General features: G+C 37.1%; 1 protein-coding gene across 1 annotated transcript in view; it reads right to left on the bottom strand.

Moving 5' to 3' along the window:
• Window positions 1-1791: 1791 nt before the first annotated feature.
• The window catches only part of LOC137765868 (EGF-like and EMI domain-containing protein 1), a 503956-nt gene continuing 490055 nt past the window's right edge, over window positions 1792-15692 (bottom strand). The window contains 4 exon segments of the mRNA XM_068545640.1: window positions 1792-1823; window positions 9154-9302; window positions 11275-11473; window positions 13696-13818. Coding sequence (XP_068401741.1) covers window positions 1792-1823; window positions 9154-9302; window positions 11275-11473; window positions 13696-13818 — 503 coding nt within the window.

The following is a 15692-nucleotide window of genomic DNA, read 5'->3' as shown; positions in this document are numbered from 1 at the left end:
GGTCGGTAGGCGTCCAGAGCTGTCCCACTGGGAGACAACTTAAAAGTTACCGATGAGCTGAAACATTTATTGGTGATTGTGTTTTCGCACATCTTTTGCAGAATGTGATTGCTGGCCAAAATGCAAAGTGAATAATACGTTTTAGACATTTTAGGGAATGATATTGTTTTGCACTAGAACCCAGAAATAAAAGACACTTGTACTGGGCCTTCGATATTCAACTTTCATAAAGTGTGGAATGTCCACTTAAATGAACTATTAACAATCCTCTCTCAATAATCAAGGTAAACCTAACTAGGGAAAAAATGGAAGGACTCCAGAAATATTTTTCTTTCATTCATCAAAATATAGATTCTATAACGTAAGGAGGCTAAATAAAGATTAGAGCATAAATCGTCATATATATATATATATATGATACGACCATATAAAATATGTTATACTTTTTACTCTCTTCTTTTGTCTAATATGAACAAAGAAGAACAGAGATGTGTTGCTTACCACCCAGTTCTACAACAGTTAAGTCCTAACCCACTGCAGAATAGTGTACCCTGAGGGGAATCCAGGATGAAAAACAGGAAGAGGCACTCTGTGCTTTGGATAAACAGGCACTTAGATGGTTAGATGCATATCTCAGGAAAAATTTCAATGAACCCAGATTCTTTTACCAACATGTATATATATATATATATATATACATATGTATATATATATATATACACACACATATATATATATTTAGTAGAAAGAGGGTTTATTTTTTTTAATTACCTTAAAATGTCATTTACAGAGGTGCGGATTTACATAACTTGGCAATAACATTTTTAAAATGTATGGGCTATTTCATATTACTGCACTTCCTCTTTAATAATATATAAGGCATTTCACTTTACATAAGTAAAGGATAATGTATAATATCATACAACAGGTGTGGTGCCGGTTAAGTCAACCCTAAAGTTAAATGAGATGTGTATGGGAGGATAGAAATATATATACATAAACTGGCTTCTCCCCTACCTCATTGGAGCAGTTTCCTCAGAGCGAACTGAGGGGCTGTCTCCTAGGCTCTAGTCTTCAGCAAGACCCTGAATAAAACTTAAGCTTGCAGCTCTTAAGTTTGGCTGTCTTCCTTTAAGTTGACACTGAAGTATTTTTAGTACTCTTCTAAGCCTCCTTGCTTACACACAGAGAGAAAATTTCATGCTTGTGACTTACTCAGATGACAAAACCTCCCATAGCGCCCTGGCTCACACATACAGGCGCCATACACCCTGTGGCAATGGCCACTGTTGGCACAGTTACATTTCCTTTTGCAACTCTTCCCAAAGAACCCTTTTGGGCATCCTAAAGGGTAGAAAGACAAAGGAAGTGAATATTAACCCACATGCAAACCTCACTAGAGCTGCTGTTGTTACATAAGATAAGGAGCTTGCAAAAGGTAAGACATTTCCAATCTGATTGGACCAAGGCTAGAGAGCTCTTTTAAAAACCACCCCTGTGATTTTATGTCCTCTGCCAAAAATTCTGCAATGACTTGCCATTGCTGTCAGGTTAAAAACTCCAAACATAACAAGACTGATGAGCCCCTGCACTGGCTGACCTCATGTTGCACTAATATCTCCCTGACTTTTGCTCCACCAGCTGACCTTCCTTAGGTGCCTCTAATGTACCTCACTCTTTCCCATTTCACAGCTGGGCAACACGTGGCTCACTCTCTCATCCCCTGTCTCATGTCTCCTCCTTTTGCAGGCTTCTGCTTAAGGGTCACTTCTCTAGAAGTCGTTCCCTGGCTCACACAGTCTGTATGGTTCTCATGGTCTGACCTCCAAGCACACATTAATATTTAATTTGAAATACCTACCAACATTTGTAACTGATGTCTGCTTTGAACAAGACTGTAAGTTCCACGAAGAAGGACCAGGAGCTTTTTTATTTTTGTTTTGTTACCATATCATAAAACCTGGCACAGTGCCTTGCAAGCACTTAATATATGTATTTTGAATAAATGAATAAATAGTGTTCGGAGGATAAACAACTAGAGGTGCCTTCCTGCACCTCTCTGAGAGCAAACTAAACTTGCTTTCCATCTCCCCAGTTTCACGACCTGTGAGAATCTAATAAACTCCCCATGATTTCTGGCAGTTCCTGAAGACTTATATCTTCATTGACTCTCTGCCTTCAACTCCTGGGACTGTACAAGCAGTTTCTTTTTTGTGTTTTATCAACCCATGTAGAAAATGTGGTCTCTTGACTGGTTTCCATGAAAAATCCACACACAGCAATCATTGGATTGGTATTTTGTGAGCTTTTCAACCATCATTTCTCCTCTCTTTTCCTCTCTCTCTCCTCTCCTTTTCTTCTCTGATTTTTATCTCACTTCCTCCCTGATATGCCCAAAGCGCTTCATTTTCTTCATTCTTTTATTATGCAGAGCAAAACAATTCACTCAGGCCGTATGTGTAAACCTCTGCACACAGACTCAACATTTTGCTCAGCAAATGAGAAAGGCTGTCTCTGTATCTGGATTCATCCTGCTTAGATCACAGTTGGTGATTTAAGTATCAGTTATTTTTTTCTGTTACACATTCATCAGTCAAAGCAATTGTGCTCTTGTATATATAGACACAGCCCTTTACTTATTCAGAAAAACCACCTTGAAGAAGAGCTACAATCCTGCAGCCTGTGGAACAAAACCCACATTCACAGAAAGATAGACAAGATGAAAAGGCAGAGGGCTATGTACCAGATGAAGGAAAAAGATAAAACCCCAGAAAAACAACTAAATGAAGTGGAGATAGGCAACCTTCCAGAGAAAGAATTCAGAATAATGATAGTGAAGATGATCCAGGACCTCGCAAAAAGAATGGAAGCAAAGATCGAGAAAATACAAGAAATGTTTAACAAAGACCTAGAAGAATTAAAGAACAAACAAACAGAGATGAACAATACAATAACTGAAATGAAAAATACACTAGAAGGAATCAATAGCAGAATAACTGAGGCAGAAGAATGGATAAGTGACCTGGAAGACAGAATGTTGGAATTTACTGGTGAGGAACAGAATAAAGAGAAAAGAACAAAAAGAAATGAAGACAGCCTAAGAGACCTCAGGAACAACATTAAACACAAAAACATTCGCATTATAGGGGTCCCAGAAGGAGAAGAGAGAGAGAAAGGACCTGAGAAAATATTTGAAGAACTTACAGTCAAAAACTTCCCTAACATGGGAAAGGAAATAGCCACCCAAGTCTAGGAAGCGCAGAGAGTCTCATACAGGATAAACCCAAGGAGAAACATGCCGAGACACACAGTAATCTAACTGGCAAAAATTAAAGACAAAGAAAAATTATTGAAAGCAGCAAGGGAAAAATGACAAATAACATACAAGGGAACTCCCATAAGGTTAACAGCTGATTTCTCAGCAAAAATGCTACAAGCCAGAAGGGAGTGGCATGATATGCTTAAAGTGATGAAAGGCAAGAACCTACAACCAAGATTACTCTACCCAGCAAGGATCTCATTCAGATTCGATGGAGAAATCAAAAGCTTTACAGACAAGCAAAAGCTAGGAGAATTCAGCACCACCAAACCAGCTCTACAACAAATGCTAAAGGAACTTCTCTAAGTGGGAAACACAAGAGAAGAAAAGGACCTACAAAAACAAACCCTCCAAAATTAAGAAAATGGTCATAGGAACACACATATTGATAATTACCTTAAACGTGAATGGATTAAATGCTCCAACCAAAAGACACAGGCTTGCTGAATGGATACAAAAACAAGACCCATAAATATGCTGTCTACAGGAGACTCACTTCAGACCTAGGGACACATACAGACTGAAAGTGAGGGGATGGAAAGAGATATTCCATGCAAATGGAAATCAAAAGAAACCTGGAGTAGCAATACTCATATCAGATAAAATAGACTTTAAAATAAAGAATGTTACAAGAGACAAGGAAGGACACTACATAATGATCAGGGGATCAATCCAAGAAGAAGATATAACAATTATAAATATATATGCACCCAACATAGGAGCACCTCAATATATAAGGCAACTGCTAACAGCTCTAAAAGAGGAAATCGACAGTAACACAATAATAGTGGGGGACTTTAACACCTCACTTACACCAATGGACAGATCATCCAAACAGAAAATTAATAAGGTAACACAAGCTTTAAATGACACAATAGACCAGGTAGATTTAATTGATATTTATAGGACATTCCACCCAAAAACAGCAGATTACACTTTCTTCTCAAGTGCACACAGAACATTCTCCAGGATAGATCACCTCTTGGGTCACAAACCAAGTCTCAGTAAATTTGAGAAAATTGAAATCATATCAAGCATCTTTTCTGACGACAACAATATGAGATTAAAAATCAATTACAGGGAAAAAAGCATAAGAAACACAAACACATGGAGGCTAAACAATACGTTACTAAATAACCAAGAGATCACTGAAGAAATCAAAGAGGAAATCAAAAAATACCTAGAAACTAATGACAATGAAAACACGATGACCCAAAACCTATGGGATGCAGCAAAAGCAGTTCTAAGAGGGAATTTTATAGCAATACAAGCCTACCTCAAGAAACAAGAAAAATCTCAAATAAACAATCTAACCTTACACCTAAAGGAACTAGAGAAAGAAGAACAAACAAAACCCAAAGTTAGCAGAAGGAAAGAAATCATAAAGATCAGAGCAGAAATAAATGAAATAGAAACAAAGAAAACAATAGCAAAGATCAATAAAACTAAAAGCTGGTTCTTTGAGAAGATAAACAAAATTGATAACCCATTAGGCAGACTCATCAAGAAAAAGAGGGAGAGGACTCAAATCAATAAAATTAGAGATGAAAAAGGAGACGTTACAACAGACACCACAGAAATACAAAGCATCCTAACAGACTACTACAAGCAACTCTATGCCAATAAAATGGACAACCTGGAAGAAATGGACAAATTTTTAGAAAGGTATAACCTTCCAAGACTGAACCAGGAAGAAATAAAAAATATGAACAGACCAGTCACAAGTAATGAAATTGAAACTGTGATTAAAAATCTTCCAACAAACAAAAGTCCAGGACCAGATGGCTTCACAGCTGAATTCTATCAGACATTTAGAGAGGAGCTAACACCCATCCTTCTCAAACTCTTCCAAAAAATTGCAGAGGAAGGAACACTCCCAAACTCATTCTATGAGGCCACCATCACCCTGATACCAAAACCAGACAAAGATACTACAAAAAAAGAAAATTACAGACCAATATCACTGATGAAGATAGATGCAAAAATCCTCAACAAAATACTAGCACACAGAATCCAACAACACATTAAAAGGATCATACACCACGATCAAGTGGGATTTATCCCAGGGATGCAAGGATTCTTCAATATACGCAAATCAATCAATGTGATACACCATATTAACAAATTGAAGAATAAAAACCATATTAAAAAGAAAAAAGAAAAGACCACCTTGAAAAGTAGAGACGCAGCTTTTATTTTGTTTATTTCCTATTAGAAACATCAAGAACTTAAAGAGCTGTCTCATGTGACCAGCCATTCCTACCGTCGTCACAGGTTTTCCCATGAACCCCTGAGGGGCACTGGCACTGCCAGCTCAGAGGGTCACAGGTGCCTCCGTTCTGACAATCACAGATGCCGTCATACTCTTTCCCACTGGTCTCTAGGGAACGAGCTATGAAGAAAATGGAGAAGGTGGACACACAGTGTAATATACTCATTGTGATACAAATGGTTAGAGAATAAAAGCTTGTCTTTCTATTAGAATGGATTCTCAGTAATTAAAATCTCTGTAACTTGCAGACCCAGGAAGAGTCTCTGGCCTGTTCCTAGTTTGAATGGCGTCATCATTGCTGGAAGAATTACTGATACAGCTAGTTAAAATGATGTTGACTGAAGAACTGCTAACAAGGTTTACATGCAAAATTTACCTTGTTCCTTAAACTCTAACCTTCACATTGTCAGAACTACTTAAACATTTTTGCTCTATATATGTTACTAACCTTAGTGAGAAACAAACTGCATCTTCTATTTTGAAAAATGGGAAGAAAATGTAGAAAAAAAAGCCATGGATTTTTAACCAGAAATGAAGGCAACTAAGACTGTCTTGAGGGTTCCAAGGTGTTCTGCACAAAGATTGACAACGTCAAGCAAACAACTGTTTTCTTTGGTTTGTTGTTTTGGGGGGGGGGGAAGTGCTTAGTATTCCATTAAAAATAAATAAAGTGGGGGAAATGTCTATGACTTTAAGCTTAACTTGAGTAAATAGTGCTGTTGAGATAAGTTCAGTACCTATTTAAATTGACATTTTATCATAATTGGCTAAATATTGTAAAACTACATTTATATCACCTCCTCCATCTACCCACCCACACCATTCCAGATGTTGCTAATATGGAAACTTGGCTTCTTATTCGCTTTTTTCTTTGCTTTCAAGCCCGAGGTTACTATGAAAAGGAAAGGGGAAAACGAAAGGAGTAAGAGAGAAAGAAACTGGCCACAAATACTGGTTGAGACCTGCATTGTTAATTTACATGTAGTAAGTCTTTGAATTCTTACAGCAACTACAGATGGCACATTTTTAAATATATATATACCTGGAAAATGAAGCTAGGCAAGTTTAAATAGCTTGAACAGTATGTGGGTTATAGCAAGGCATCAATATTGGCATACCAACACTATCATCTGGTAGTCCCCCACTAAAAGAATATGATATCACGGCACACACGGATTTGCTAAATACTTCATTAACATCAAACAGAGCCATTATCCTGGAGAAGAAAATTTTAAAACAAACATGCGCCAAACCATAGCTGGATGATTTGGAAGAAGTCATGAATCTTCCCTTCCATATAATATACAGTCCATTCATTTGTCATATGAAAATACTCCTATCTTCTCTTTCCACTGATAGAGTCTCACAATAACAAATGAGACAGTCAATATGAAATCTCTTCAAAAGAAATGGAGTTCTAAAATGTGCTGTTAAAATTAATATGTGGTAATTTTTAATTGTTTCATTGTAACTACTTGGAGAAATTCCTAAAACATCCAAGTATATGTTTTCATTATAGACCAATAAAGATATTGGGCTAGAAGATCTACTCCGTGGGAAAATCAACTTTCCAGATCCCTGCAGAATTTTTTTTTTTTAAATGTCTCTTGCTGCATTTGAAGAGCTGGTACTCTTAGAAATACTAGTGATGAATGATTGGTCACTTCCATTTATTACAGTTTATAGGGATTTTTAAGAAAGTGTTCTTGCTCTCCCTTTTTGTTAAAGAATTACTGAGCACTTTCTTTTTTCCAACCTGGATTGTTCTGTTTTAATTTTTGTAGAAAAAAAATGAAAGAAAGACAGGAAATGCAAAGAAGACATAAGTTTCTGCTTTCAGGGACAGACTGCCCTTTTCTGGACCATGTGAACACTTAGAGTATCTCAAGGTTTTCCAAAGCCAAAGAAGGGGTCATGTTATCTTCATTTTATCAGGAAGTTCATTTTCAACATTTCTATATTAATTTTGTGTCAGACGTTTTATTCTGATGCATTTGCAATAGATTTTTAGTTTCATCTCTCATGCTGACATGTTAGGGATCAAGGGTTTGGAAGATGCATATTTACCCAAAAAAATTTACAATATAGGGAAAACACTTACTTCCTAATAGTCATGCAATAAGATTTATTTGATCCCAGTTTTATACAGTTGACTACGTCAAGCAGCAGGTCCATATAGCTGGGAGTCCCAATACAAAGTTTTATCCATTCATGCACAGGTGCTTCCAATTTGGAGAAATGTGAAAAGGACCCGGCCAATAAGCTTCCAGGCTAGTAAGGAAATGGAACAGGAGCATAGCTAACTCTAATTCAATGGAGAGAGGGAGAGAAAGAGAGAGAGAGAAGTAGAGAGAGAGGCTTTAAACCCACCAAAAATATAAATAGCTGTGATTAGACTGGGGCCATCAAATAAAGTGTCGTGCAATAAATGGCAATAGACAAAGATGGCAGTTTAGCAAAAGGCACAAAGCTGCAAAGTGCAAAGCATTAAGTAGTGAGTGGTTTAGCTTGCTGGAAATGATAAGCTGGTCAAAGAGTTGTGGATAGAAAGAGAAAAGGATTTATGAGGGCCTGATATTAGATGGTTGCCAGTAACTAGATTAGAAGCATAAAGCTTTATGTATCAGGAAATGGGACACTCCTGAAGCTTTCTGAGCAGCAGGCAGACATGATCAGAGTGATGCTTCAGGAAGAGCCTCCACACTCTAACTAGTAATTCTGGGGGAACCACTTCACTATGTTATAATTCAAGTTTTGCATCCATCTCATGATAGAAACAATATTTGTGCTCTTTCTTCCCACACGCAGGGGCTTCAAAAGAAAATCTGCTCATATCATCTTCCAAGCGATTCACAAAGACCAAGAAAACTCTTTTATTAAAAAATGTATGAGGGAAATTTAAAAAGAGAAAAAGGAAATAAAAATAGTCCATATATTCTGTTTTTATTACTTGGCAGTTTTAGTATCTGCAAATATACCTCCATTTAAAATATAAAGGAAAAAATGTATTAGAGGTATTATTTTTCAAATCATTGACATTTTCTCATGAGAGACTTATATAAAAAACTTACAAGTGTCACTGCCTGTATTTACATATTGTTTAAAAGAAAAAGAAGAGAAAACACAAACAAAAAAGAGGCAGCAAACAGTCAAGCAGTTCCATTAACTACACTTCGTAACTCAAATCCTTTCATTTTTTTTTTCTTCATTGGGAGTAGCTTGCCAGGGCCTAATGATTTATTTAAATGGAGGGATTTTTATAGGCCTAGAATATGAGGATCCTTTATAAACTTTTACGTTCCATGGATAAACAAGAGACAGCACATCAAGTTTCCCAGGGAACACAAAATCTCCCATTTTAATCACATGTTCAGTTTGAAACCTCAGTGCTTCACAGACATTCTTTGTGCACAACAAATAAATTGGTTTTGCACCCATAGCAATTGTTAACCTTGTTAAAACGTTTTGGGGAGAACATACGTAAAGAGCTCATGACCAACAGTTTACCAGCAGTAAAGGAAAATTCATCACTCTCTTACCAGGGCTCCAAGGAATCACTTACTTTCATTACAAGGAATGTCTCCCCAGTCAGCTGGGAAGGAGCATCCACTCTTTCCTTCCTGGCACCAGCCTCCATTCATGCAGTCCTCACAGCTCAACGTGCAATCGTGTCCGAAGGTATGATCTAAACAGACCGGAATGCAAGACCATCTTAGTGGACCCATACTGTCTACGTCACTGAAAATAAAGATGAAACCCTTCATGTCCCAAAAAACAAATAAACATGATGCTTGAGCACATTACCTAAAGAGTCTCAGAAAAAGACAATAGCAAAGAGATACCTTTTAAAATAGAGCTTGGAAGTAGTCCCTAAAGAATATTTAGGATATTTAAGAAAGTAAAAAATGAAAAGAAATTACCATTAATTTCTGAACACAAAAATAATCAATGGTCCTGGCACTTTAGTGTTTTTCCTTCCAGGCTGTTTTATGCAAAGTTTTGTTTTGTTTTTTTCCCAAGTAAGCCTTTTTACTGAGATTTAATATACATGCAGAAAAGTGCACAAAACTCAAGTGTACACTTCATACTTTTTTCTCCCACAGTGTAAACTACCCCATGTAAATGCCTCCCAGATGAAGAAATAGCTTATTACCAGCACCCCAAAAACTGAAAGGTGACTTGATGATTCTTAATCATCAGCCTTACCAATTAAGCTCTATTCTGATTTATATCACCATGGATTATTTTCCCTTATTTTTGAACTTTATATAAATGGAATTGTAAAGTACGTACTCTTTGGTATCAAGCTTCTTTCATTCTATATAATGTTTATGAGACTCACCCATATTGTGTGTTCACTAGTTTATTTTTTATGGCTATATAGTATTCTATTGTATAAATGTACCATAATGTGTTTATCCATTCTATTCTTGAGGGAAATTACCTTAATCTGAATAAGGATGGAGAGACTTTATCTCAGTTGTTTTTTTAAGGCTCACTCCATTTTAAGATTTGCTCCTGTCTCTAGATGGGGTCTTTCAGATGTCCCAGTTGAAAGCCTGTCATGTTTAGCAAGGCTTCTCCACCTTGGCAGATTCTCAACTCCAACTTCTACCTCTCCAGCACCATGCATGATACTGCTGTAACTGGGCTTAGCTCCTTGCTCTCTTTGCAGCTGTCGGTAGACTTCCTGGCTTCTCTGTCTGCATAGCCCATACATTAGCAAATGGCTCAAGGAGAAAAGTAGCACAGATTGTCCATCTCACTTGTCTGAGCTTCTCTTCTCTCTAGATCTTGGCCACTCAAGTTCTGACTGTCTTGGTAGCCCTGAACTATTTCTATTCTGACTTTGAGTAGCCGAAGTATCAGGAGTCTAATTCAGTAACATTAAAGCATTTCTATCATTATGCAGATGCACTTATTGATATTATTATCATTGACCACAGCGTATAAACACATCTGCTATTTTACTGAATGTCTTCTAAAGAAATCATTAAGCTTTGATGCTCTTAAAATACAAGGAATAGAGGGAGAACAAAAAGAGCAGCTCTGTCTTACAAAGAAAAGAAAAAGAAGCAGCAGACTGGCTGCAAACTGTTACTTTTGAATGAGGTTATGCTAATTTATTCTGATCAGAAGTGATTTGATGCTTGAGTTCCGTTGCATGGATATATAAGAAAAACTGCTCACATTTGTAAAGATATTTTTTCTTGGTCCACTTGAGCATATTGAACCATTGATTTTCTGCATTTTAAAATTTAGAAAGGGTCTAGATTTTAAGGCTATTTAAGGTAAATTTTAACCATACAAAAATGACTTCTAGTAGAGTTTAAACTGTTAGAACTAAAAGGTCCCAATCCTTTTCTCCATTACGCTAATTCAAAGCTATTTTTCAGCTCCATTTCACTGTATCACATTTTCAATAGCGCCCACCCCCCTGCACCCCCTCATCCACACATACCTACATGGCAACCTTTTTTTGTGCTAAAGGGAAGAAAGACAAAAGATGATGAATTTCATAGGGAGCTATGAAGAAGTAATTTTGGTCCCATTTTTCTTGCTAATATCACGTTAAAACACTTGATGCCATTAAACAGTGATAATGAAATTGTCTATGAAAGATTTATGTGAATTATCTAAAAATAGAGAAAAGAGGTGATTTTAATGAGATACATGCTTTTACGCACCAACTCTGTGCAAAGCAGTCAGTTCTCCTCGAATACCTTTCCCCTCTTCCTCCTCATCTTCTTCATCTTCGTGGGTGAGAGGCAGAGAGGTGGCCACATAATGAAGCAGTTGAGGTGGGCTCTTGAATAGAAGACCTGGAAACTTCACAATGTCTAACTCCTCTTCTTCTTCCTTTAACTCATCATCAACTAAAGCTCAGACCGCACAGGGAAAGACCTGGATTCCACATGCTGGTTAAAAGAAGGAAAAACTGAGCAAGGCTTGATGGGAAAAATGAGAGAGTCTGAACTATACAGTCAAGGCAGGGGGCAGCTGAAAGGTAAAACTCTTTGAGAAAGCCATTTCAAACTGCCTATTGTAAATGAAGGTGAGAAGCAGCAAGCACAGAGTTGAAACTGCCGCAGAAAGAACAAAAGGAAAAGAAAGATCTCAGTCTGTGAAGACAGAAAGGGGAGGACAGGTTGAGTTAAAGAATATATGGTCTCCGTGCTCCCAAAGAACAAGACAAGGGTTGAAGTTGGTTAGAAGAGATTTGATAAAACTCTCCGCAGCAACTTACAGATGCAAGTTTTTCCATCACTTCCAATTCTGCAGCCTTCCTCACAAGTATACTCATAGGTTCCCACAGAGTTGACACATAGTTGGTCACAGACGATACTGACATCCAGACAGTCATCCACACCTGGGAAAATTTAAACAGTGTCTGCTCTTAGGCATTGAGAGATAAAATAGACATTATGAACTCACGGGCATATTTGTCACCTTTATTAACCAATAACAATGTATTGCTATATAGAAAGCATAGCCCCAAATTCTTCCTCAAATATATCCTGCCAATTATTTTTCCTTCACTCATTTCCAAGTTTACCATAGTTTACCTACATAGACAAGGTCTTTCTGAGAGCTTGTTCATGAGATTTGAGGAAGAATTTAAAACTTACATGGTCTTAGGCTGTGTACCATTTTGCAGAACGTTCATTCACTCTTGAATTATTCAATATCTATGGTGAAGCCTTTATTCCATGCATAATTCTGTACACAGTTTGTGGAGAATTTGAGAGATGGAAGAACCCTAGGCCTTAATCTCATATGACTTACTGGTGCTATTGTCCACGTCTGAGCCCAGACTTTGATCAATGTGTTCAGTATACTAAAAGTTCATTTATGAAGCTGAGTTTCTAGGCCTGGCCTCAGATTGTGGATACCTTTTCCATTTGGATGTGTGTACCCAAGTATGTATATTCACGCCATACAATCATCTCTTGGCTCACTCTGCTTAAGAACAGATGGCACATGAAATTCAATTTTTTTTGGCCCTGTTAATTGGATGGGAGGTGTAAGTGGTAATATGCTCTACTGTGTTTAGAATATATAGATATCATAGTTGTATGTTCTTTGCTGTTATCTATACTGCAAGGCTGGGGAGTTTGGCATCTATATGAAGAAACACAACTATTATCCTCAACAGAATACAAGAATTTATTTCTTTAATCCAAGAAACACTATTTTCTCTGAGGCACTTCTTTTTAAAGTCTTCTTATATAATTTGACTATTATTGAAATAGATAACAATCTTCTAATCTTTTATTTCAAGAAAAGTAAGGTTCAAAATAATGGTAATAATAATCACAAATGAAAATTTAAAGATTATATATTTAAGGTAAACTCGTTAAAGCAATTTACAGCAATGACTGACATGAGCCCTTCTTAATGGTATAAAAAAGTGAATTAACTCTACTCACTGAATTCAAACTCTCCTATCATATAAAAATGTACCTATCAGCTAGAAGTCATCTGAAAGGTAAGTGAATCAATTTCAACAGATATGTTAGAAAACTATAAAATGACTCATCTTAAAACTTGCATTAGCCAGATTAATATCAGATATATAAAGGATTCTGATACAGATTTGGACTGTGGCTCATGAACCCGCAATCCTTTTGCTATTGCCCTTAAATTAGAAGGACACTCAGTAATCACCTCTGATTCCAGTCAAGCTTGCCACGAGCAATTCCTGTGGCAGTGTGCTATGGCTTGCTGGAATCTCTCACTTGCCTATATATATTAAATTAGGTAAAAGGGATTATGGGTCGATGACTGTTATTATAATAATAATAGCTACTTTTAGTTGAGTGATTTCTCGATGTCAATCACAGTAGTAGGCACTTTACATTTATTACTTTTCTTAATTTCCCCCGTAATTCCATTATTGTCTTCACTTTACTGATGAGGATTTGAGGCTCAGGGCACTGTCACCCAAGTTCATATAATAGAACGTGGTCGAGCCACAGAGAGATCCAAGTCTCTTTAGTGTCAAAGCCTTCCCTTTCCCACCCTAACACTCTATCTCAGATATTCCCCCTCCATTGATTGCCCCATCACATCAGGGATTTCACATTAGAGCTCAGGAATTCACCATCACATCCACAAGCGTCAGAACTGATCCTAAAGCCTTCCTGACAACTGCATTCACAGCCTCCTAAATAGTTGATGCAGAGCTGGGCCCAGCAGGCTTCTCCACTCTCACATTCATCAAGGTCTAAAGGGGGAAAGGACATTTCTGTTACTTAAGGGCAGGAATTTAACTGACCTGTGAAGGTGCCGATAAGCCTCACTTCGAAATTAAAACTGTTTTACTAATCATTCCCTATTTCTCAGGTTACAGAGTACAGACACTGAAGAGACTATAACACAAAACAAATGAGGCCGCATTTGGGTTTACGTTTCTGACATGCTTCTATGCCTGGTATTTATTTGAAAAGCATGTAAGTCATCTCCAAATGCATTTATAAGCACAGGGTAAGAGATCTCTGCTATTTTTCCAGTTTAAATAGCAATCTAACTGAACAGAGAACTTGAAGAACGACAACAAAAAAACAGCTTGAGAAGAATAGCCCAAAAATTCCATTTAGTGGACATTTAATAGCTGCAAAGAGGAGGCAGTCTTAGGCCCCTATGTGATTGTTCTTCTGGAACTTCAGATGAAAGAACGTTCCCAAGCAAAAAGAAGTCACGTGACTGGGAAGAGCCGTGGATAAAGGCAATTTAGAGAGAGGGCAGACAATCATTTTAAATATTATGTGTTAAATTACAGAATATTTCAGGGCATTTGCTTGAACTTTTCGATGATGCTTTGACTGGGATGAGTTTTTATTATAATTGGTGACACTATTACCCTGGAATGTCCTATCAGATAAACAGCTTTCTAAATGATGATCTTTAAGTCTCCTTCAGCACTGTTACTCTAGAATTCTACAGTCTGGCATGTGTCTTCCTTTATTTGCCTTGCAGAAAATAAAAATGCACCAGAAGATGTCAAATTGAAACCTTTCAGCCAAAGGCTAATCGATTTGTCCTGAGTTTTGAGGGGATCATTTATAATGTAATTGGCTAAAGGGTAGCAACAGACTCTTTACCCACTGCTTTCACCAGGCTAGACACCTGGGAATTGTGTGGTCAGGGTTTTTGGCTATAGGTCCTTAGTTCAATTCTACCCCCTTTGTTGAACTGTTAAGTTGGGCGGCCTGTCAGCGCTGAGTTTACAAAATCCCATTGCTCCATAACTACATGAGCGGCCCCAGATATAAAAGGTCAGTGTCTCAATTAACCTTGGAAAGGGTACCAATGTAAGAAAATGCAGACAAGAGAAAGGAAGGAAAGAAAATGCAATCAATCAGCTAAGGTTAAGGGTCACCATAAAATATCCAAATGAAGGTCATTTGGACACAAAATATTCTTTCTCCTGCAAAATGTCACAAGCAGTGCTACTCACAAAACTCTAGATGATATTTTTTTCCTTTCTTATATTAAAACTTCATTTATCCTTTGTATTACGTAGCATGAATATAGAGGACAAAAAAAAAAAACTTTAAAAAATTCAGTTTCATTTTATCTAAAACATTATCTTTTACGTTTTTTGGATTTTCTTATTTCAAGATTTTTTAAAAAGTCTTCTCAGATATCACCAGAGCCTCTAAACATATACGTCTCATGATTCCCTGTTCTCAACCAGTAAGGAGCACAATTGCATCACATAACTGGAAAAATGAATTCCTCGATCTATCATTTTATGACCCATTTTGGATTCTTCTTCTATTATCATTCCTCTGGGGTTATTTCCTGTCTCGTGTACAGAACTCACCTGAAACCCCATTCTTCCTTTCTTAAAATGCCCTGTCCCTTCAACCCTTATATCACCTGTTTTCCTAAATTTCTTGATTCCTTTTCAGATCTTATTTGGTAATATCTTTGCTTGCTTACTTTTTATTTTTAATTTTTCTTCCTCTCTGATGATCATATTTTTCCTATTTACATTGGCCAATACACCAAATATTGCAGCATCACAGAGAAATTCACCTGTACTTAAAAATCTAGCCCTAATCAAAACTACAGCATTAATTGCAGTCAGGTGAA

This window comes from Eschrichtius robustus, chromosome 6 (genome assembly GCF_028021215.1).
Source record: "Eschrichtius robustus isolate mEscRob2 chromosome 6, mEscRob2.pri, whole genome shotgun sequence".
NCBI classification, from domain to species: Eukaryota; Metazoa; Chordata; class Mammalia; order Artiodactyla; family Eschrichtiidae; genus Eschrichtius; species Eschrichtius robustus.
The sequence above is the reverse complement of the archived record's forward strand: the minus strand, read 5'-3'. Positions and strand labels throughout refer to the sequence as shown.